General features: G+C 41.5%; 2 protein-coding genes across 5 annotated transcripts in view; both read left to right on the plus strand.

Annotated features, from left to right (window-relative positions):
- Nucleotides 1-8,802, plus strand: part of ccdc135 (coiled-coil domain containing 135) — a 15,392-nt gene extending 6,590 nt beyond the window's left edge. The window contains exons 7-18 of one of the 2 annotated variants that reach the window (XM_067593548.1): nucleotides 175-393; nucleotides 1,943-2,080; nucleotides 2,737-2,809; nucleotides 3,566-3,694; nucleotides 3,907-4,035; nucleotides 4,655-4,869; nucleotides 5,158-5,373; nucleotides 5,476-5,586; nucleotides 6,390-6,500; nucleotides 6,636-6,830; nucleotides 7,843-7,982; nucleotides 8,381-8,802. In XM_067593548.1, coding sequence (XP_067449649.1) covers nucleotides 175-393; nucleotides 1,943-2,080; nucleotides 2,737-2,809; nucleotides 3,566-3,694; nucleotides 3,907-4,035; nucleotides 4,655-4,869; nucleotides 5,158-5,373; nucleotides 5,476-5,586; nucleotides 6,390-6,500; nucleotides 6,636-6,830; nucleotides 7,843-7,982; nucleotides 8,381-8,468 — 1,764 coding nt within the window. In that variant the 3' untranslated portion in view covers nucleotides 8,469-8,802. The remainder of the gene's footprint in view (nucleotides 1-174; nucleotides 394-1,942; nucleotides 2,081-2,736; nucleotides 2,810-3,565; nucleotides 3,695-3,906; nucleotides 4,036-4,654; nucleotides 4,870-5,157; nucleotides 5,374-5,475; nucleotides 5,587-6,389; nucleotides 6,501-6,635; nucleotides 6,831-7,842; nucleotides 7,983-8,380) is intronic. The other variant, XM_067593549.1, reaches the window with a different exon arrangement.
- Nucleotides 8,803-11,557: 2,755 nt separating this feature from the next.
- LOC137185213 (PHD finger protein 20-like) overlaps nucleotides 11,558-22,500 on the plus strand; it is a 20,245-nt gene continuing 9,302 nt past the window's right edge. The window contains exons 1-11 of one of the 3 annotated variants that reach the window (XM_067593552.1): nucleotides 11,558-11,629; nucleotides 14,069-14,148; nucleotides 14,858-15,029; nucleotides 15,877-15,961; nucleotides 16,428-16,501; nucleotides 16,636-16,903; nucleotides 16,990-17,073; nucleotides 20,050-20,109; nucleotides 21,382-21,568; nucleotides 21,655-21,764; nucleotides 21,941-22,057. In XM_067593552.1, coding sequence (XP_067449653.1) covers nucleotides 14,069-14,148; nucleotides 14,858-15,029; nucleotides 15,877-15,961; nucleotides 16,428-16,501; nucleotides 16,636-16,903; nucleotides 16,990-17,073; nucleotides 20,050-20,109; nucleotides 21,382-21,568; nucleotides 21,655-21,764; nucleotides 21,941-22,057 — 1,237 coding nt within the window. In that variant the 5' untranslated portion in view covers nucleotides 11,558-11,629. The other 2 variants (XM_067593551.1, XM_067593553.1) reach the window with 2 other exon arrangements.

Below are 22,500 nucleotides of genomic sequence, written 5' to 3' on the forward strand. Positions count from 1 at the left end.
AGGAAAATTAAAAATAACACTAAAACTGGCTCAAAACAAAAAAATAACAGTGCTGTATTCACTCAAACTGGGTAAAAATTTAACCCAGTAATTTTTAGGCAGTGATTTTAGACATCCATTGTCTCTACTCTCCCTCCTTTGACCTTTGACCTTTTTGTCTCCCTCCATGAACAGGAGAGTCAGCAGCCACCCGCTGACCCCCTGCAGGGTCTGCGGGTGCACTGTTGGGTGCTGGTCCTGTCAGGGAGCCGCAGCGTCCAGGACAACTTCTTCATCGACCCTCTGACGGGGAAGAGCTACAGCACCGCCGACAACAACTTCCTGGGCATCGAGAGCGTGTGGAACAATCTCAACTACTACGTCAACATGCAGGACTGCAGGAACGGCTGTGTTGTGAGTCCACGACAGCTCCAGACATGATATCATAAACAGTCATATAGTAATAATAGTAATAATTAAAGATGCAAGCAGCGTTGGTCGGGACCTCGCACTCTGGCCCGTCGGGATCAGATCATTTTGCTGTTTAAAAATGAGGGATATTTATTAAAAGTGTGGTGTGCTTTTATTTTGAAAGATTGATTGACAGGATGAGAATCTTCTGCAGGGTGAGACATGTCTGTCTTGCTCACACCTGTGTCATCAAAATCATGCAAGTTTTGGGCCCATTCACTTGAATTTCAATTAGTAAATTGAAAACTCTTGATGAGTTTGTGTGTAAAACAAATTATTTTCCTAATTTTCATCAAGTCTATTTTTAGAAAAGTAAAGACTTTTAACCCACATGACCTGGTCAAAGCTTGATTTGAATGGAGAGTGTGAGCGAACCCACACCTTTTTGAACATTTACTGCTTCCACATAGTTTTAGATACAAACTTCATTTGAACTTTAAATGAGTCACGAGACTTTGACCTACAAATCTTGAATTTACATGTTTTTTCTATCTTTTATTGTTTTTGAGATATTAGAGTGTGAGTTTTAAAGTCTTTTCTTGCTCCTCCTGTGATTTTATAATGAGTGTGTATTGCGGAATGTTTCGAAGCACTGAGGGAGTGACATCACCAGGAGCGGTTGGAGAGGAGGATTTTAGAGTAGGCTTCTTGTGAAATCTCCTCATAAATCCCATCACTTTGGCCAAATCTTACATTAAAAATCATTTTTTAGTAGGAAATTTCGTGGCGAATCCATTGATACAGGTTTGAAAGTGGTCAGACTTATAGTTTAGACGTCAGAAGCCTCTGTTTGACACAAAGTTCATGCCAATAGATATCCCCCCCATTGGTTTACATTGTAAGGTGTGATGTGGCACTGCAACTTTCAGGGCTTATTAAATCCAAACCGTTCGAGTTATTACAAAGTTTTTAATAACTTTTTTTCAGCACAGTGTCATAAGTCATGTGTCAAAGTTTGAAGCCGATACCATTAACTTCCTTGGAGGAGACAGCGTTTGTTCGGGGTCCAAAATTGGGGCAACGTCTTATTTTGAAAGGCTGATTGCAGACTTCCTGTTGGATTTAGGTCAGGGGTGTCAGTGTATGATTTGTAGGTCTTGATGAGACAAATAATTGAGTTTTGGTTTGATCTCTCTATGACATTCCTACGGGCTGTGGCGGCCATTTTAGTTACATAGGTGGCGCTAGAGAGCACATTTTGGCACTTTAGGGGTTAATTTTTACATTATATCAAATTTTTACCAGACCTGATGTGTGTGCCAAATTTGGTGAGTTTTTGAGCATGTTTAGGAGGTCAAATTTAGGGTTTAAGTCCCATAATGATAAAGAAAGAAAGAAACAAACAAACAGACAAACAAACAAACACACGAAAAACAATACGGTCCTCGCCCTGTTTTACAGTAGTCCTCTGCCTTTTGGGCTTGGTCCCTAATAAACCTCTACTGTGTGTGTGTGTGTGTGTGTGTGTGTGTGTGTGTGTGTGTGTGTGTAGGATATGGTGTATGACCTGGATGATGTCCAGCTGTGGGAGCCAGTCTTGTACGGTGCAACCAGCAAAAAGCAGCTGATTCTAGAAGCCCTGAAGAAGAAGGAAAGCCATAAGATGAGCAGAATCAACAACGATGACGAGGTACGTACGTGTGTTTGTGTTTTTATACCCTCACCTCACTGTCTGTTACAAGCTGTTACTAGTCCATTTTTATTTGTATCAGCCCAATATCACAAATCACAAATTCGCCTCAGGCTGTACAGCAATACAATTAATCCTGATTGCCTCAAGCCTATTAGCCAACCGCAATTAACTCCCAATTATCATAGATTCTGATTTAGATATATCTTATTCCTCTGTGCCACAAAAACTGTTAAAAACATGACATGTCATCACTATGAACACACTCTGTAGTTTATTCAGACTCAGTCGCACACGCCGTCCTGCTGCAGAAACACTCACTAGAGCAAAAACTAAAACAACGAAACAAAACAAATTAAAGTATGGAGAAGGAGAAAAGAGAAAGATTGGAATAAAACATTTTGTGAAATGAATATATAAATGGCCAAATATTCAGGCAGGGAAGTATTAAACTGCTGCTTGATTAAGATGCTGTATGATGCTTACTGGGGGTTTAAGTCCAGGTAAGAGTCTTCTCTGCAATGTTTGTGTGTTTTTTGTTCCGATGTAACTCAAGAGGAGGTCCCACATTTTATAGGTTTGACACCGAAACATAATTTTTTACCTTGAACGAAGTGGATTGTAAGCTCAACATGGTGTTGTTGTTCGTTGTGAAGGAGGAGGAGGAGCAGCCCCGCGCTTTCGAGATGCCGAGCTCCTGGGTCAGTTACATCACCATCTCAAAAAAAGGTACGATGCTCGACATTACACATCCGAGCAGACGCCCGCTTCACCGAGTTACTGATCCGGTCTGAATGTTTTGTTTTTGAGCGAGGTGTTCAAAGTGAGTTTTTGTAGGACAATCGAGTACCAAGTATTTATAATAATGTAATATATCAACTGGATCTTCATTTAAGGTCCAGTATGGAAAGTTTCACATTCTTTTTGTACATTTTTGTCTTTAGAAGAAGCCTTAAACTGTCTGGAGGTTGCAGAAGGTGTTGACCCCCGAGTTGTTTTCCAGTTCAGTGTGTTTTCATAAAGTCCAGCAGCAACCTGTCCAACCTGTCTGAATCAGAGCTGCATGAAAAGTTCCCAACTAATCACAATGTCATTGGCAGCCATTGGATTTATAGAAGGAGAATTACAAATACATTTGTCTGCCTGCTTTGATAATTATGTATTCAACAAAAATAAATACATAAATAAATTGTAAAAAAAAGGAGCAAAAGAAGTCACATAGGTTATTTTATGATTTTCTTTTACAATACTGTGGCAGCTATTAAGAAACACTTTGATAAATTACACGGAGAAAGAGAGAACAAAATAACAGTAATGATAATAAAAACAAAACTTGATTCTGGCCTGCTCTCTAAACAACATATTTGATGTAATTGAAGCATCCAGAATCAAACTGAACTGACCGGAGTCAGTACCAACACTAGCCTTAACGGCATCATAAACGTCCACAAACACGCCGCCTCTCTCTCTCTCTCGCTCGCTCAGACCTGGAGACCCGCTGGCCCGGAGGACAGAAGACGAGCCGCTACAGGAGAGCAAAGCTGGAGGAGTTCTCTCTCGAGCGGAGGTCAGACGGGCTGCTCACACGACTGACTACATACAAAGACCTGGACTGTGAGTGTTGAAGAGAAAAAATCTTGACTTTTAAAAAAATAATCATCATCAACACGTCTCATTATGTGGAGAAGAAATTGAAGGAGACAAACTGCTTTAGTCTGGTTGTTAAGTAAAAACAGCACGAAATGTCTGTTGATTTAGGTTTATGTCATTTGAATTTGTTTGTGTATAACATGTAACGTGTGTGTGTGTGTGTGTGTGTGTTAAAGGCTCGGAGGTGGTCATGGTGACGGAGTGGTACCGACACAGAAACGACTTCCTGGAGAAGAAGGAGGTCAACGAGGTCGACAACTTCACCGCAGAACACTTCGCACGTGGAAGACGTTTCCACCTTTTAGGTAAATCTGCTTTCTGCAGCATCATCACAGACACGCTTGGAAAGAGTAAAACACATTCACTCACTTTCTAGGGACACCTGTGGCTTTTTAGTGTACTGGAGTGCATTATGTTGAAAAGTGTTCCTAATATTTTGTCCACCCCATTAACGTACATTAGGGGGTCAAAATATTAGAAATACTTTTCAATATCACACGCTCCAGTACACCATCACACCACCATGACCTCAATAATCCACAAAAAGGAGAATTATCACCTTTCTGACAACTGAACATGTAGAAGCTTCATAGAAGTAGAGTTGATGAGCTGTTGTATTGGATTGATTAGATTACGCAGGTGTTCCTAATAAAGTGCTCGCTGAGTGTAAAATACTGTCGGGCTCATGATGGACAGTTTAGCAGCAGGACCACAGATATCCTCTTTTTTTGTTCCACACGTTCTTCTTTGTGTTAGTTTCGAATCATAAAGATATTTTACTGTATATATATGAATATATGTCGTCAGCTGCACAGCGCTGAGTTGTGATGACATGAATTCAAGCTACAACTGAAACATAAACTCAATAAAGTTCCCTCGATGTTGTGTCGGTCGCCTCGGTAACGGCACGTTCGTTTTGCTCAGTTCACAGGTACTCACACCTGACCACGGACGCCGAGATGGAGTTCAGCAGCGCTCGTGTCGACGGTCTGGTTCGGAGGGAGGAGTCACCGGGCGAAATGACGGAAACCTTCGAGGGCCGGGAAGACTTCCTCCACTACCGACACGTCGTCTTCGATCGACACGTCCAGTTTACAGAACCAGACGTCACCTTTAAGCACGAGGACCGACCGCCGCTGGTAAAATATGGAAACCAGAAGGATAATAGTTCACACTGGGGCGTCTGACCTTTTATAAATGATATCATTGGCTCATTGTAGGTCAGTCCGATACATCTTTGACTATCCTGTTACTCATTGTCAACAAATCTTCATTGTTGGTTTGGATCCAAACATGGAGAAAAACCAACAAAACAAACCAGTCCTTCATTTTCTATTCAAGTGTGAGTTAAAATAGTGTCGCTAACTTTTTAAACTAGACAGGATGTTTATGTGTGTGTGTGTGTGTTTGTGTTTGTGTGCAAACAGAAAGTGGTGGAGCGTTTTCACAGAAACAGAAAGAAACTGGCCAGTGAAGACGTGGCTGAGCGAGTGTTCCTATTGGCTCAAAGACGCATCGAGGTGACCTATCACTTAGAGGATCACCGATTTATCCCTTCAAAGAGGAGCTTCATCAAACCAGAAGAGTCAACAGAAGAAGAGAAGGAAGAAGAGTTCACACCAGACATGGTCTCCAGCTTCCAGGTACACACAGCAAACAGAAGATTTTACAGCCTTTAAAAGGAATAAAGTAATAACATTTGTGTGTGTGTGTGTGTGTGTGTGTCTATCTGGGGGGGGGTTCAGGTGGATCCAGCTGAAAAGCCTCTGAGGATTCTGACTCTGCATGAGATGCTGCTGGCCCTGATGGCGGATGAGGAGAAGGTGGTTCTCCAAATCAAAGAGTCGAAGGAGGAGGTGAGCTTCCTCTCAGAGTCAGCTGGAATAACTGGATCTCAACTCCTTCTCCTGAAGGCCAGACTGAAGCTGTAGCTTGTCTCCAAATGTCTGACCTCATGGTTCACAGGGACGTCTTTATAAACCGCTGATAAAGAGGTGAACTCAAGCAGGTTTCATGATACCTGAGTTTGTGGTCTGAGTTAGTACACAGTGGTATTATTGCCTACTTAAAGGATCAGTGTGTAAGATTTAGTGGCATCTAGTGGTGAGGTTGTAGATTTAAACCAACTGAATAAGTCCAGTGGTTCCCAACCTAGGGGTCGGACCCCTCCAAAGGGTCAGCAGATAAATCTGAGGGGTCGTGAGATGATTAATGGGAGAGGAAAGAAGAAAAAACAAAGTTCTGATACACAAATCTGCTTTCAGTTTCTTTTCTAATCTTTGATTTTTTTGGTGAAATATTGGAGAGTTTAACCTCTTTGGGCTTGGAATAGATATTGAAATGAAACCATGTGTTTAGAGGGGAAATGTCTGCTGGAACTGCTAAAAGCTAACTGACATCTGAAACACAACAAGGAGCAACAACTACACACTGATTTTTTTGTTAAATGTCACAAGACAAAATGTTGGGGAACACCTGGTTTAAACTTAAAACAATGAAAAGTAAAAAAAGTAACTAAAGCTGTCAAATAAATGTAGTGGACAGGAAGTAGCATCACATCGAAATACTCAAGTAAAGTACAAATACCTCAAAGATGTACTGAAGTACAGCAGTTGAGTAAATGTACTTAGTTACTTTCCAGCTCTGTATGTGTGAGCAGGTTGGAGACATTGTGGCCTGCAGAGAGCAGGAGGAGAGAAACATTCAGCTTCACTTCTCTCCATGGACCACGACTGGAGCTGCCAGAGCCCGCATACGGAGACAGGAAATGGTGAGATACACCAGTAGTGCGGTGTTACTGGAAGAGTTTGTGTGTGGGGGAACATTTAGAGCTCCTCTGATCTGGTATCCCGGTTATTGGCTCTGAACTCAGCTCAGGCTCTTACTGGTGCTGGTGTTGTTGCAGGAGCGTATGGCTGCGGAGGAGCAGAGGTGGCTGCAGGAGAAGGAGAAGGACATCCTGGCTCCGCTCCTGATCCAACTGGACGACGCGGAGATTCTGCTTCCCTCCGAAGCCAAGCGGCTCCACCGTGAGTGTTTGGCCATGTTCAAACAAAGACTAGTGGAGCGGGCCAACCTCATTCAGGAACGCTATGACAAGGTACAGCACCAGTTTACTCCTGATATGTGTATTATAGTCCTGTTCCACTGCAGGAACGTGTAGCCGGGTTCTGCTGGTGTTCCATCTGTTATCCGTCTGCTTTCTGGACAACTTCCTGGAACAGTTACATTACAGTTTTTTACCATCGGACACCTGCAGAGATCAATACTGAGTCCACACAGAAAGCCTTCAGAACAAACATAACATTTTGCTGCTGCGTCTGTTTGGGGGCAGGACAGTCAGCACGTTAAAAAGGAAGATCAGTGGAAAGCTCTTACTGGACAAACCGACATGTCCAGACTGTCAGGAGTGTTTGTGGAGAGGAGGACGGTCAGAGCGAGCTGGAGTCAGCAGTGTAGATTAGTTAGCTCTTAACAATTATTTAGATTATACATTAACAGTTATAGTTGTATGACATCCAGCGTATAGTCGGGCCCCACTGTTGCCTGTTTAATGACATATTTCTGAAACGTCCTGGTTTGTAAAATACAAGAAGAAACTTGAACCAAAGACTCACAAAGTTCTTAAAAGTTCATATTACAGGATGTTAAATTAAAGGACGGGTTCAACAGTCAGCCATCACTTCCATTGAAAGCTCATTGGAAGGATCTTTTAATATCCAGTGTGAACGGGAGGAATGATTCATATGGACACCTGACTGCTGGTTTAACACACTGGAAACACTGGGAACCTCCTTCAAGTTGCAATAGAAAAAAGTTATTTAAGTCACATGATCTGACATATGAGGTTCTGTTGGTTTTATCCACTGCATCATGTATATCTGAAGGTTGAACATACGAGTTTATAGACAAGTTTTATGTGTAGTATGTATGTTTTGTGTTAATGTACCCACAGAAAGACCAACCTAATAAAAACCAGGACATAAACTGGCCGGACTGGTTCAGCCTATCAGAGTTTGGGATGAACGAGAGGATTTAGAGACACATCACTACTGCTGTTGTCAAACATTTTGTGGGCACGCTAACATGGTTACAAAAATGTGTGTGTTTAGGAGACACAAGAGCTGCAGCAGAAACAGCGGTGGTACCAGAAGAACCAACTCAACATGACGCAAGAGCAGGAGGAAGAGTACCGGACCTACTGCGCCGAGAAAACACTCCGCATACACGTCGCTAAGAAACGGCTCAGAATGTACACACACACGCGCACGCACACACACACACACACATGCACGCACACACACATACGCACGCACACACACACACACACACACACGCACACACACGCACATGCACACACACATGCACGCACACACACATACGCACACACACACACACACGCACGCACACACGCACACACACGCACGCACACACACGCGCACACACACACACACGCACACACGCGCACATGCACGCATGCACGCACACACACGCGCACACACACACACGCAGTTTAAGTCATTTAGAGATGCTCAGCTGGCTGTTACTGCAGATAATGAACTATCTATAATTATTTGTTGAAATAGCAAAGTCTTTGTCTAAAATGAGTGTGTGTGTGCGTGCATGTGCGTGTGTGTGTGTTTGTTTCAGGCACAACGAAGCAGCTCCTCAGAAGCTCAACGCTCTCGATCAGAGGCTGAGACAAGACGCTCGACTGGCTCGTCACCTGCTCAGCTGAGCAAACATCTGCCTGCTTTTTAAAGACTGTGTGACTTTTATAGCTGCACAGGTTTAGAATTAGAGAACCTCTTCCAAACACACACATTGTTTTTCTTTTTCCTCAGAGTCTGTAAAGAGCAGATGTGTGTTAGCTGTACTGTATGATAATACTTTCATCAATCGGTCACAATGTGATAATATATTCAGTCTCACAGTCTCTGGTTGTACAGCAAACTGCAGCAGGCTTCAGATTCTGGAAGATGTCTCTACTTGATGGCTGGTTCTAACATGTTGTTATCTGTATTATCTGGAACAGTGAAATAGAATCTGATTAAATATATCTTCTAAAAGCAGAGAGACTAAAGATTTACAGTATTTGTGACCTGCTAGACCTACAGATGGTTATGTGGGTCGGCCTTTTTATCCAACACCATGATCCATGACGTGTTAAAACCTGTCAAAACAACCAATGGATTTAAGTCAAATTCATTGTGGATATTTACATTATGGTCCTCAGGAGGTGAGTTTTGTTTTTTGGTGACTCCCATCTCAACTTTGCACTCAAAATACCTCATAGACACAGAAAGACAAGTTTATCAATATAATATACAATACTGTGCAAAAGTTTTAATCACTTTAGATGTTTAGCTTCTTCTCCATAATGAAGCAGCATCAGAGAGGCGTCTGATCATCTGCAGCAGGACAACAAACATCCAGCCAGAGTCATAAAGAACCATCTTCATCAACCAGAAGAACAAGGAGTCCTGCAACAGATGGTCTCTGATCTCATCATCATGGAGTCAGTCTGGGATTAACATGAAGAGACAGAATCAGCAGAAGAAGAAGAACTGCGGCGACTTCTCCAAGACGCAGGAACAACCGACCTGCCGAGAACCTGAAACACTGAGAGCTGCTGCTGTTTTAAAGGCAAAGCTGCTCACAGCAGATATTGATTAACTTTCTGCTGTTTACTGAACTCTGGATCACGTTAACTGATCCATAAAAACTATTCAAAACATCTTCACTTTACCGTTAGTGTCTAAAACCTCTGCAGAGGACTGTGCATCATCAGTAAACGTCTGTTTATTTGTGATTCATACATGAAAACAATTCAAAGTGATTTGCATCATTCATTCAAACATTAAGATGAAAATACAGCATAAAACATTAAATTGCTAATTAATGAGGTTTCCTGGTGGCCCAGAAGTTTAAAGTGTTGACTGTGAACCAGTTTATGTCCAGCTGGAGACCTTTGTTGCACATCATTCCCCATCTCTCTGTCTCTGCCTGTTTCCTGTCATCTCTATGGTCAACGATCCACATAAAGCCACAGAAAATACCCCCTAAAAATATGTGAATTAAAAGGATAGAAACAATTTAAAAAGAAATTAACAAGAAAAAAGCTGATAAATAAATAAATAAATACATTGTCCATATGTTGAAGTTTACCAACACAGCAGCTTATTTTACTCACAAACACAACAACAGGCAGCACATGAGGATCTTTTATTACATCACTGTTTTATTGTGTTTATGTAGTTTTAAGTGGTTGATAGTGTAGAAATTGAGTATTGATCCCTGCAGGTAACCAATCAGCAGCAACTGTGATGTTCAGTCTGTGTTTACTGCTGCGCAGTGACTGAATTATGTGTTTCATGTGTAATTTGGACTGTGGGAGCAGTTCGCAGACTGACATGTATTTCGGACAAGCAGGAACGAGTTTGAACAAGTCGCAGCTGCACATGAATCTTCTGATCCTCGCTGTGTCTTCAGGAGGGTTGTATGCAGACTTTGTTATTGATTTGACTGAAGTTGCTTTTCATTTTGAGTCATAATCCACCTCCAAAAAAACCTCTTAAATGCCTCCTGTTCCCACCTCCATCCTCAGGGCAAACTGTACTGTGGCTCCACCACTGTGAGGGTTAGTCGAGTGTAATGAACATCGCAGCCTCTAGAGGGCGTTAATGAGGCTTTAAGCTTTTAGTCTTGTGTTCTCTCTCTTCATGTTGCTTTCTGTCACAGTTTTAGCTGTGGAACAATTATCAGTGCAATGTTTGTTTTTAGTGAGACCAGTTTTTAGAATTGAGGCTGTCAATGTTTTCTTTGCAGTATTTGCCGATTTATTTTGTGCTCATGTTCAGCGTCTAGACCATTATCAGTCACTGTTTATAAATGGTGTACAAGTTGTAACTAATGGATTTATTAATGGTTAATAAATCATTCACCAAGGCTTATATAGGTTAGTAATATTAATTAGATAGTAATATAAGTACAAATTTGGCATTTGCCAGGTTGTTAAAAATCCCATCCTCTCTATTTGGTAATAAAGCAGTTATAAACAGTGGTGGAAAGTAATTTACTCAAGTACTGTACTTTAGTACAGGTTTGAGGTACTTGTACTTTACTTGAGTATTTCCATGTGATGCTACTTTCTACATTTCAGAGGGAAATATTGTACTTTCTACTCCACTACATTTATTTGACAGCTTTAGTTACTTTTCAGATGAAGATTTGACACAATGGATAATATAACAAGCTTTTAAAATACAACACATTGTTAAAGATGAAACCAGTGGTTTCCAACCTTTTTGTCTTTTGACGTCTTACAAAAAGCAGTGTGTAGTCGGGGTCACATTTCACATGTCTATGAGTTGTTAACAGCTCCACCAAATAGTGATTTTTCCCTCTAAACTTCTCACATGCTTTCATTTCAATAAATGTTCAAATGATCCAATATTTCAGCAAAAATCAAAGATTAGAGAAAAAGTCCAAAAACTGAAAACAGATTTGTGTATCAGAACTTTGTTTTTTCTTCTTTCCTCTCCCATTAATCATCTCACCACCCCTCAGCTAACTACATCAAGCTCATAATATTTATGTACTTTTACTGCAATACTTTAATTACATCAAGCTCATAATATGTACTTTTACTGCAATACTTTAATTACATCAAGCTCATAATACTTATGTACTTTTACTGTAGTAGGATTTTCCATGCAGGGCTTTAACACGTAATGGAGTATTTTTACACTGCTGTATTGGTATTTTTACTGCAGTACCACATGTAAACACAGCTGATGAATTCCAATAGTTAAAGACAAACCAGCTGAATGTTTTGCGCATGCGCTTTGCGGTCATCACAGAGAGACGTCACTCAGGAGTGTACAAGCAGCCCGAGAGGTAAACGAGCTGTTAAGCTTTCATTTTACCCTTTAATGCTCTTAATTGCAGGTGAGCGGCGGGACGGCGGCAGACAGGTGTCCGCTTCATGGCAGCTGTTACTGTGTCGGAGCTGCGGCTAATTGTTAGCTCGTCTGTTCACAGTCAATGGAGCTCCGTTTTTACCGGAGGAGCTAACGTTAAATGAACGACGCAGAGCTCTCGGCCGCCTCCTCTCCCCTGCAGGTGTAGTTTAATGTCTGCTCTCCCCTGCAGGTGCAGTTTAATGTCTCAACTGTTGTGATGTTCGTTATTTGACGTTGCTTGCTGCTATTTGAAGCTAACCCTCACAGATGGCGTTAGCATGTTAGCCTAGCAACAGTCTGAGCGGCTGCCTCCGCGGGGGGCGGGGCTTATTTCCGACTGACAGCAGAGCAGACCAATGAAAAGTCTGAACAGGGTTCTTCGGCTGCCTGTGGACCAATCAGCTTCGTTCACAGAGCAAACCAACAGAACAGACAAATGTCAAATACTGTTTTAAGTTTATTTTGTTTAATATTAAACACCGCGTGAGTTACTGTGTTTAAACGCTATTGTGTTTAAACGCTTCTCTGTCATAATTCAGGCTGTGTGAAAATATGATAAAACTAAACTGAAAAGTTTGTAACCGTTATCTCAGCGACATTAGCGACGTACTGTAACGTAATGCTGTCATCACGTAACGTACAGTAACGTAACCTCAACCTGTCTGAAACGTCTAACTTCACTCTTTTTTAAAAAAATTTGGAACAATTGATATATTTTGTGTAAAAATAATCAATTTTTTCAACAGTGGTTTAGTAATATTTTATTAAATCAGTGATTGAACCAACATGGTTTATAATTATGTTGAATTTATTTTATTTTATAGATTTATTTATCTATGGAACCTATATCACCCTATACTGTTAGATACAACTGAAACAACTGTTGGGAAAAGTTTTTCATGACAAACTAATAATAAAAATAAGGCAATCCGTCAACCTTTTCAACAAGACTAAACCCTCTGCCCTTTATTTGTTGGGAAAGAGTTTAAGCCTCTGCGTCAGAGACAGCTGTGGCTGGAGCTTCATGTTTTCAGCTCGTCTGTCTGCCCTGTTTTCTTGAACGCAATATATCAGGAACACCTTGAGGGAATTTTTATCATATTTGGCACAAACGTCCACTTGGACTTAAGGATCAACTGATCAGAATTTGGTAGTTGAAGGTCAAGGTCACTGTGACCTCACAAACATGTTTTTGGCCATAACTAAAGAATTCATTGCTAATTATGACAAAGTTTCATAGAAATGTCTAAGAGGATAAAATGATGAACTGTTGACATTTTATATCTAAAAGGTTAAAGGTCAACGTCACTGTGACATCATAATGTTCTGCAAAACCCTTTTCTGGCCGTTATTCAACGCCATAAAACTCAGGGTCAGAAGGGGTCATTATGACCATATTTCACATTTGGTCGGATGCTGAACTGGTGACACTAATCTTCCACCTGAAGTGAAGACAGTGTGTTTTCTCACTGGATATTACTGGACTGGAATTAGGGCTGGGCAACATGGACAAAATCAAATATCACAATATTTTTAACCAGATACCTCGATATCGATATTACGAATATATTAGGGATGAATATCGGTGCTTTCACAAAATATTTACACAATTAGATTTTTCATAAATAATCATTGGTAATGTGTAAATAAGGCTCCATACATAAGGGACAATAAAGAATCTAAAACCAGGAAAAGACGACACTTATACCACATCATGATATTACAAAACAGCTAAGACGATATCTAGTCTCATATCACAATATTGATATAATATCAGTATATATTGCCCAGCCCTGACTGGAATCATACATGTCAATGTGGTGATAACTTCCATTCTGCCAAAAACTACACTTAATACCTTTTATTCGATTCCTTCAAAGTCTTCATTACAAGTATTATATGAGTCAGGACAGACGTGCAACAGCGAGGCAGTATTTCTGTTTTTATTCATAACCAAAATGTCAAAATGCTTCACAGGTTTTTATCCAACTAATGGTTATTTACAGAAACTCAAGACAGACACTGAGCTCAGAGAGGTGCTGTACAAATAAACCAGTCCTGCTGACAGAGCGTGTCGGACAGACTGATGACAAAGATCTTACCGAAACGCACAAGAACCAGCATCAGCAGACTTTTCAGACCAGTGAAACCAGATGCACACGTTCGAATAGTCAAACTCCGCCTCGGGCTCAGAAATAAAGTCAAAACAAATTAAAAGCATGTGATGATTCTAAAAATGAAAAATGACCTCTCAGCTAACTGCAGCATTAACTCTGTTTGTTAGAAATGTATCTGGAGAATGTTAAATCTAAATAATAATCATTATAAATATGAGATTCACTGGAGTCATTTTTTTTTCTTTCTGTCCCTGCAGATGAAGACTCCTCCGGACAGATCGGGGATCACCTTCGAGGTCGGAGCTCAGCTGCAGGCCCGAGACCGCCACAAGAACTGGTCTGAACCACACACACAGAAAACCCTCACAGTCAGAAATGTTTCTGTGGCTTCAAATGGAAAGATGTTAATAAAGAAAAGCACCAATACAGCAAAGCAAAAACTCTACTGCAGTAAAAGTACATAAGTATTATGAGCTTGATGTAGTTAAAGTATTGCAGTAAAAGTACACAAGTATTATGAGCTTGATGTAGTTAAAGTATTGCAGTAAAAGTACATAAGTATTATGAGCTTGATGTAGTTAAAGTATTGCAGTAAAAGTACATAAGTATTATGAGCTTGATGTAGTTAAAGTATTGCAGTAAAAGTACATAAGTATTATGAGCTTGATGTAGTTAAAGTATTGCAGTAAAAGTACATAAGTATTATGAGCTTGATGTAGTTAAAGTATTGCAGTAAAAGTAGTGGTTTGGTCCCTCTGACTGATATATTATTATATATGACATCATTAGATTATTAATAGTGAAGCATCAGTGTTAGAGCAGCATGTTACTGTTGTAGCTGCTGGAGGTGGAGCTAGTTTACACTACTTTATATACAGTTAGCTAGTTTAGTCCAGTGGTTCCCAACCTAGGGGTCGGGCCCCTCCAAAGGGTCACATGGAAACACTCAAGTAAAGTAAAGTACCTCAAAACTGTACTTGAGTACAGTATTTGAGTAAATGTACTCTGTTAAAATCTGGTCCTGGATCACGGTGTCCTCCCGGCAGGTACCCAGCCACCATCGAGAAAATCGACTATGACAAAGAGCGAGTGCTGATCCACTACCGGCAGTGGAGCCGTCGTCATGACGAATGGTTCCAGTGGAACTCGCAGTACCTGCGTCCGCTGGAGCGCGTCAGTCTGAGGAGGCAGGGCCTGAATCAACCACGTGCACCACCGGTACGTCTTATATTCAGACAAATCATCGCCATCGTCATTTGAATTATATCAGCAACTGGATACCAAATTCTTCAATAATCACTACTGAAAACTTCCTGTTGAACTTTAAAAAAACACTGAATTTAAAGCACTGAAATATTTGTATTGAAATAGAATTCATGTGGTCCGAAATTCACGACAGTAGTCGTTTCAAAAACATTATTTCCAGTATACACTATATTTATTTTGGGGTTCTCAAATTCAGGTGTCTAATATTCAAAAGCTTTATTCAAGTTTCTCTACGTCAATCAGCTAAATTCACATCAAACATGTCAAGTCAAAAACTCTGGTTGCTCAGAGGTCAAAGTTCAGATCTGAGCCTCGTCTTCTGATAACAATCGATGGTAGAAGTTACAGTTTCTACGAACGCTCTCATGTTTCCCGAAGCGTTAGGAGACACGCTGTTAGGAGCTGAAGATGATACTTTGTATATTTAACTGTCTGTGTAAACGGTGTAAACAACACAAATAAATGTTTAATACTTGAAATTCAGTTTTCAGTATGAAAACAAAACTTCACGTGCAGTAAGACTTAACGTATGAAAACAATGAAAAGTTGAATAAAACATGTAGTTTCAGCCTCCTGCGAGTGTTCAGGATGTTCACTCGTTACTCTGCGATCATTTTAAGAGTCTTCAGATGCTTTCTGGGAAACGAGGCTTGAACATCAGAGACACCAGAGAGAAGCTCTGACCTCTCAGGTCACCAAACGTCCACGTTCTCACACCGTCGCCGTCTGGAACAAAAGTGTTTTTCTTCTGTTTTCTTTGCTGTACTTCAGTTTTCTTCCTCTTTTCTTTCTGTTCCAGTTGTTTGTTTCAGGTACGAAGGTTCTGGCCTGTTGGACAGACTGTCGTTTCTACCCGGCCAAGATCCTCAGAGTCAACAAGGACGGTGAGGCTCACCTTTTGACCTGGTAGATAAATAGACACTATTAATCCCAAAGGGAATGTGGTGGAAGTATAGTAACAAAAAGAGGAACTTTGGCACTAAAAAGACTGTAACGTTGAAAGATATCTACTGGATTTGACTCATTTGGACGCTGAAGCTTCATATTAGCTTCAGACTGTGGATTTTGTCCTCCATCACTTCCATTGTAAGGTCATTATGAAGGGATCTTCTAATGGTCAGTATGAACAGGAGGAATAATTACAGCAAGAAACACAGCTTTAATGTTCATTTGACAAGACTGACTGGAAATATTGTGAACTCGTCCTTTAAAGTTGTAATCATGTTAGTTAGTTTAGCAGATCAAAATGTTTAAAACCTGATCAAATGCTACTAACTGCTAAATATAACATAATGTTGTGTGTGTGTGTGTGTGTGTGTGTGTGTGTGTGTGTGTGTGTGTTTGTTTCAGAATCCTACACAGTGCGTTTCTACGACGGCGTTGTTCGGACTGTGAAGCCCACGAAGGTCAAACCCTTCCAGAAAGTAAGAAATGCTGCATTATTATTGGTTCTCAGCTGACTGGCTCCACCAATCACAGGTTGTTTTATGTTATGTGTGTGTGTGTGTGTGTGTGTGTGTGTGTGTGTGTGTGTGCGTGTGTGTGTGTTTGACCACAGAAGTCCAGATCTGAGAAGAGCGCAGTGGGAAGCGAGGGATGGGAGGAAGGAGAGAGTGAGGAGGAGGAGGAAGGAGGAGAAAGAGGAGAGGACGAGGAGGAGGAGGAGGAGGAGGAGGAGAAGAAGAAGAAGGAGGAAGAAGAAGAAGAGGAGGAGAAGGTGACATCAGAGGACAAGGAAGGAGCTGCTGAGGGGGAGGAGGGGGAGAGGAAGAGGAAGGCAGAACCTTCATCCTCCCATCCACCAGCCAAGAAGAAAACAGATGACAGTAAGTCACATGACCTCTGAGCCTCGGCGCTCGTTCACGTCTCTGACGCTGATGATGATGATGCTGATCCGCTGCTTCGCTTCCAGGTAGAAACAGTGGAACTCAGAATCAGCCAATCACAGCTGACTCCACCCAGCCGGCTCTCCCAAACCCCGCCCACGTGGACAGAGGTAAACACCTGACTGCAACTCTTCTTCTATACTGAAATAGAAAGTCGCACATCAATCAAAACTGAATCATTCTGTTAAAGTGAGGTGTTTTATTTTATATGTACATGATGAACTGTAACCCGATGTTTTCCTGCTGCCGGCTCAGGTCGGGAATCTTTGGGAATTCCATGATTTGATTACAATTCTTGGTTTCGACACTTCACTAAATACTTCACCGGCTTCTTGCACAGCTAATTATAAAGTTATTAAACGCCAAATGCACCCAAATATTTGTCTCATTTGAAGAAGAACTAACAGCTGCTGCACTGCCTTTGTGCTATAATTCCATATCTTTCGTTCTGCCAACGTAATGTTATTTACTTAAACTAAAACTAAAACATAACGTGATTAACTAAATATCAATTGTTGGCATCCATGAATGGATTCAGATTTGTAGAAGATGAGAAACTTAATTCACCCTCAATAATCCCATTTAATCTGAGTATCAGTGTATTAAAGGTCCAGTAAAGACACTCAGCCTCACTAGATGTCTCAGCATCTCAGACCGAAACAAACACCCTCCTCCCCTCCGAGACAAACAGCGCCGCCACTTTCAGACGGAGCCAGAAGTCATTTTGAAACATCTGTGTTAATGTGTTTTATCTTCGCATTTTGTCCTGTAGCTTTTTAACTCTCCGACTGTCTGTTCCTGCAGTTATCAGCCAGTAAAATCTTGTTTTAAGTTAAAGTTAAATCACTGGACTGCGGCACAACTGGAGCTCCGCCGTTACTGAACCGACCAGCTGATAACTGCAGGAACAGACAGTCGGAGAGATAAAAGAGCTACAGGACGAACCGCAAAGAGGATTGGGAAACTGTCTTCATATGTAAAAATAAATCAAGTTAAACACAGACAGGTTTATATTTAAACATGACTTCTGGCCGGTTTTAAATGTCGTAGCGCTGTTTGTCTCCTCTCAGCTCTGTAGCCGCCGAGGCTCGTCAGTTAACCAGGAGTGTCATGGCTGCAGACGGCCGCAGCTCTTTATAAACACAGGGAGAGACTTTAATGGGGAAATTGCTGATCACTCAATGAACACACAAAGAGAGCATTGTCAGGTTATGAAATAGTGTAATCAAATAATACAATCAGAAGTATAAAGCATCATAGTTCTGGAGACAAAGATACCACCTAGCTATCTTTTCTTTGTATGAAAGGTTAACCAGTCCCTTAAATACTGCTCGTACAGAATTTAAGACATCTGTTTACTAACCTTACAGGTCAGCAACCCTCAGATAGAAACATAAGTCAAAAGTTCAGCTAACCTAGGAACAGACTTTCTTCACCACCATATATGACAGTACATAAGCACCAAGTAGCATCACAAAATAACATCACTACTATATTAAATTAAGGACAAACCACACTATCCTCTAAAGCTTATCAGTTTTACACATAAACATCTACATAACTACAGTTTATCTTATCACTGGCTCAGGTAAAGGTATAACAGAATAGACTTAACTGTTAAACACACAACTGCCTCATCTTACACAGCAAAGAACTAAGTTTAGAATAGACACAGAACACACAAACTAACACTAAACTGAACTTAAACACTGTCTGAAACATGTATGATATATTGAAGAAATACATCAAATGATAACCTGTTATTCAGTTTTCTTTTACAAGACTCACATGCACTAACATGCACGCTCACATGCACTAACATGCACGCTCACATGCACTAACATGTATGCAGGGGTGGAACAGAGAGGCTCAGATTACTACACACACACACACACACACACACACACACACACACACACACACACACAGAGAGGGAGTGTGACTTCATTCTCTGCTCAGGACGCTATTACTCCACTATGTCTTTACGTAGCAAATAGTCATCTGGTCGGGTTGAATGTCGTATATTACACCTTTATCAACTAGGGGTGGGCGGATCAATCCCAAAATATTGACTCTACAGATACTATGTTTTGTTTTTGAAGATGGATTCTAGCGTCAATAGGATCGACTGTCAGTGCAGCGTTCTGTTGTCGTCGTGAACAGTGAACACATCTTAGTGCGCTCTCTGCTTCACCACTGCTGTCGTGGTGACTTGCCGGCACCGATCCCCGACACATGAACGCAGTGATGGCTGAACGAAAGAGGAGCATCGTGTGCAGCTATATTACAGCTGTTAATGAACTCATTGAACACATGAAAAACCAGGAGAAAGAGTCTATACTGTATATAGTAGTGACATTAATACTTTAGTCAAATCAGATCTTCAGCATTGATTAATGTTACATTTTCAGACTAATTGGTCATCATTAGCTGTCACTTCAGCAGGCTGGTTAAATGTAGACTATTTAGACATTCAAATAATATGTTCAGCCCATTGAAACTTGTTGAAAAAAGAATTATTTTAATGGAATTGAAAAACTAAACCACATCAAACCCTGATCTCACAGGTGGAAATAATTGATAACTTTTGGCAAATCATTGAGTGGTCATGAAAATGTCTGTCAGATTTAGGCTATTGGATGTTGGACACTGCTCTCCACTACATGAAAGTAGAGAAGCTGCTTTTAATAATCAAAAGTAGCTCGGTGATTCTGGACCTGTATTACTTGGTATCGCATCGTCCACCCCTGTTATCAACCAAAGAAAGAGAGTCACACAGTGTTGAATGTATAATGACATTTATATGTACTCCACCAATGTTAAAGTCTTCTAACTTGTACTGGTTTAGTTTCCAGTAGCTCTGCAGGAGCTTCATAAACCCTGAAATACTGAGACGGTTCCATTTTTCTGATCTAGTTTCTGGATAAAAAAAGTCTTACAAGTTTGAGTATAAGACTATTATAAAGGTCATTGTGAAATAGCTGCAAATGACTTTTCCATTACCGTGGTAACAGTGCTTCTGTATCAGCATCCTGAAATCCTGCCTGACTCTCTGTCGTCTCATCCGTCTCTTCCCTCTCTCTCAGATGTCCTGTTGGAGCGTCAGGCCCACCTGCCCACCACACACAAATTCAGCAGAGAACCATGTAAGTGCGCTAACTGACAACACAAAACTGACAACACAAACACAGACACAGAGTTTTATACATGTGTGAGTCCACGGCGGAGGTGCGGGGTGATAAGCCGGCTGTCGTAGCCTCCTTCCGGCCGCATCCCAGCGCCTCTCCGATGATCTCCCCAACAACTCCCAACTGTCTGTTATGTGTCTTTGTAGTCTCGACGCCATGAATCATACAAATGCAGACAACAGAGCGGTGTCAGACACTCTCTCCCTGAAGACATTCATGCTGTTGCACTGACTCAGAAAGTTACAGAAGTTGTTGGACTGCAGTCGTCTCTAATTCAGACGCTGTAAAAGGGTTTTAAGACACTGTTTAAGTACCTGACTTTCAGTACCAGGACCAAAAGAATACTGTATTCTTTAGGATATATATTAAAATGTTTCTCTACTAAACTGTTTTTAGTAGTGCTCTTATTTTTTTTAATGTTATTTCCTGTTTTGGTGTCTGATGTTAAACATGGTCAAAGTTCCAAAAACTTGAGGTGAACGTATGTAGAGATGCTGCCTGCAAATCAAAAGTCAGGGCTTCAACCTGCCCTCAACATGTGATGACGTCAGATTGTTCGCACCGAGCAGCGACCTGAAGCCAAAAACTGCAGTTCCTTGAACGACCACTTGAGGCTCCAAAAGCGAGTCAATCCCCATAGACCCCCATGTTAAAATGTCCAACTTTACAGCAGAAATAAACATGTTTACAGCCTGGTACAAACAACGGTTTTGGTCTCTGTAGCTAATTTCCTCTTTCATGACAACTGTACGTTTTTATAACTCACCCGTTTAAATTTTATTAAGCCGTAAAGTTCTGCATAATGAAGGACATGGCTGCTTTGAGTGACAGGTCCGCCAGCCGCTAGGTGGCTTGTTTCAGCCTCTTTGCCCATTTTTGATTGGCCGGGAGTTAGGCAGCGTCACGCACTGCCAAGATGGCGACGGCCCGGAGCGGCTCGCTTTGAGCTTCAAAACCACTCTTCAGAAACCAACGAGTGACGTCACGGTAACTACGTCCATATTTATATACAGTCTGTGGTTTGCACCTGTTCACAATAGGAGAAGAAGAAGTGAAATCCTGCTACTATAGTTTGTTTACGTAGCCTCCGGAGCCGGAGGAAGCTTCCTGAAGCTGACCAATCAGAACAGAGTGGGCTCACCAGGAGGCGGGGCCTTAAAGAGACAGGAGCTAAAACGGACAGAGAAACTTTGTCGCTGTCTTGTCCTTATCTCTCTCTCTCTCTCTCAGTGTACAGGGTGATAAAGAACCAGCCTCCTCCCATCCTCTCCATCGAGTTGGACCACAACCCGTTCAAGTGTCCGGCGGCGGGCTGCACCAAATCGTTCAGGAAGGCGAGTCTGCTGCACTACCACATCAAGTACTACCACTCGGACCAGCAGCTGGACGAGCGAGGCGGCGAGCACGAGACACCGAGGTAGGTCGGTCGCCGGTTCAAATCCCAGAACTGTCAGCGGGAGGGAAGATCCCTTTAACTCTTCTCTCTGACGGGGTTCGTTGCAGGAGGAAGCGGCCGTCGTCTGAGGGAAGCGACTTCCTGTCAGACATGAAGAGTGACAATCAGAGTAGCACCTGTCACCGTGACGACAGAGAGCACAGCGCCATGGCAACAGGTTGGAAGGCTGAGCATCCAACACACACACACAGCATCAACTAATAACGTCTGAACTCAATCTCTGTTTACAGTTGAAATATGGTTGATTCTGTGTTGTTTAGTTATTATAAGTTGATCTTTCAGAGTTCAGCTCTACTGTCTCTCTGACCCACCTGTTTAAATGTCTGCAAGCAGAGGTGAAGAAGGACGGAGGGAGAGAGAAAACAGAAGGACAGGACAGGAAGGAGAGGAAAAACTTCCTGAGAGTCAAACTAAAGAAGAAGAAAAAGAAGAAGAAGAAGAGTCAGTCAGGTAAGAGTCTGGATCCAGACCCTGAACACTGGTATTCTAGGGCGGCCATATTTAATGTTGACGCTTAACTTTAAACTATCCCTGTGTCCATCCCTCTATTTAACTTTCTTGTTTTCAACCTTGAAGAGATTTCATACAGTGATATGAAGTTATTTTTGCATCACCTGGTGCAAACTGAAGACACATTAAACAAGCAATCTGTTACACATTCGTCCATTAACAAGCAGGTAGAAGCTGCAGAGACGAGTCAACGGTTATCTCAGTGTGTTGGTAGCTGCGGTGAGCTGCTTGTTCTGACTGATAGAATATTATACAGTACGGTGAAACAGTCAGATTGTTGGTTAATCAGGAAATTAATCAAGCGTCATGACAACTGCAACCAACCAATCTGGCAAAAATTCTTTCTGATTCTCAAACGTGGAGGCGACTTGTTCAGGGTTAAA

Source organism: Thunnus thynnus, chromosome 6 (assembly GCF_963924715.1).
Source record: "Thunnus thynnus chromosome 6, fThuThy2.1, whole genome shotgun sequence".
Taxonomy (NCBI): domain Eukaryota; kingdom Metazoa; phylum Chordata; class Actinopteri; order Scombriformes; family Scombridae; genus Thunnus; species Thunnus thynnus.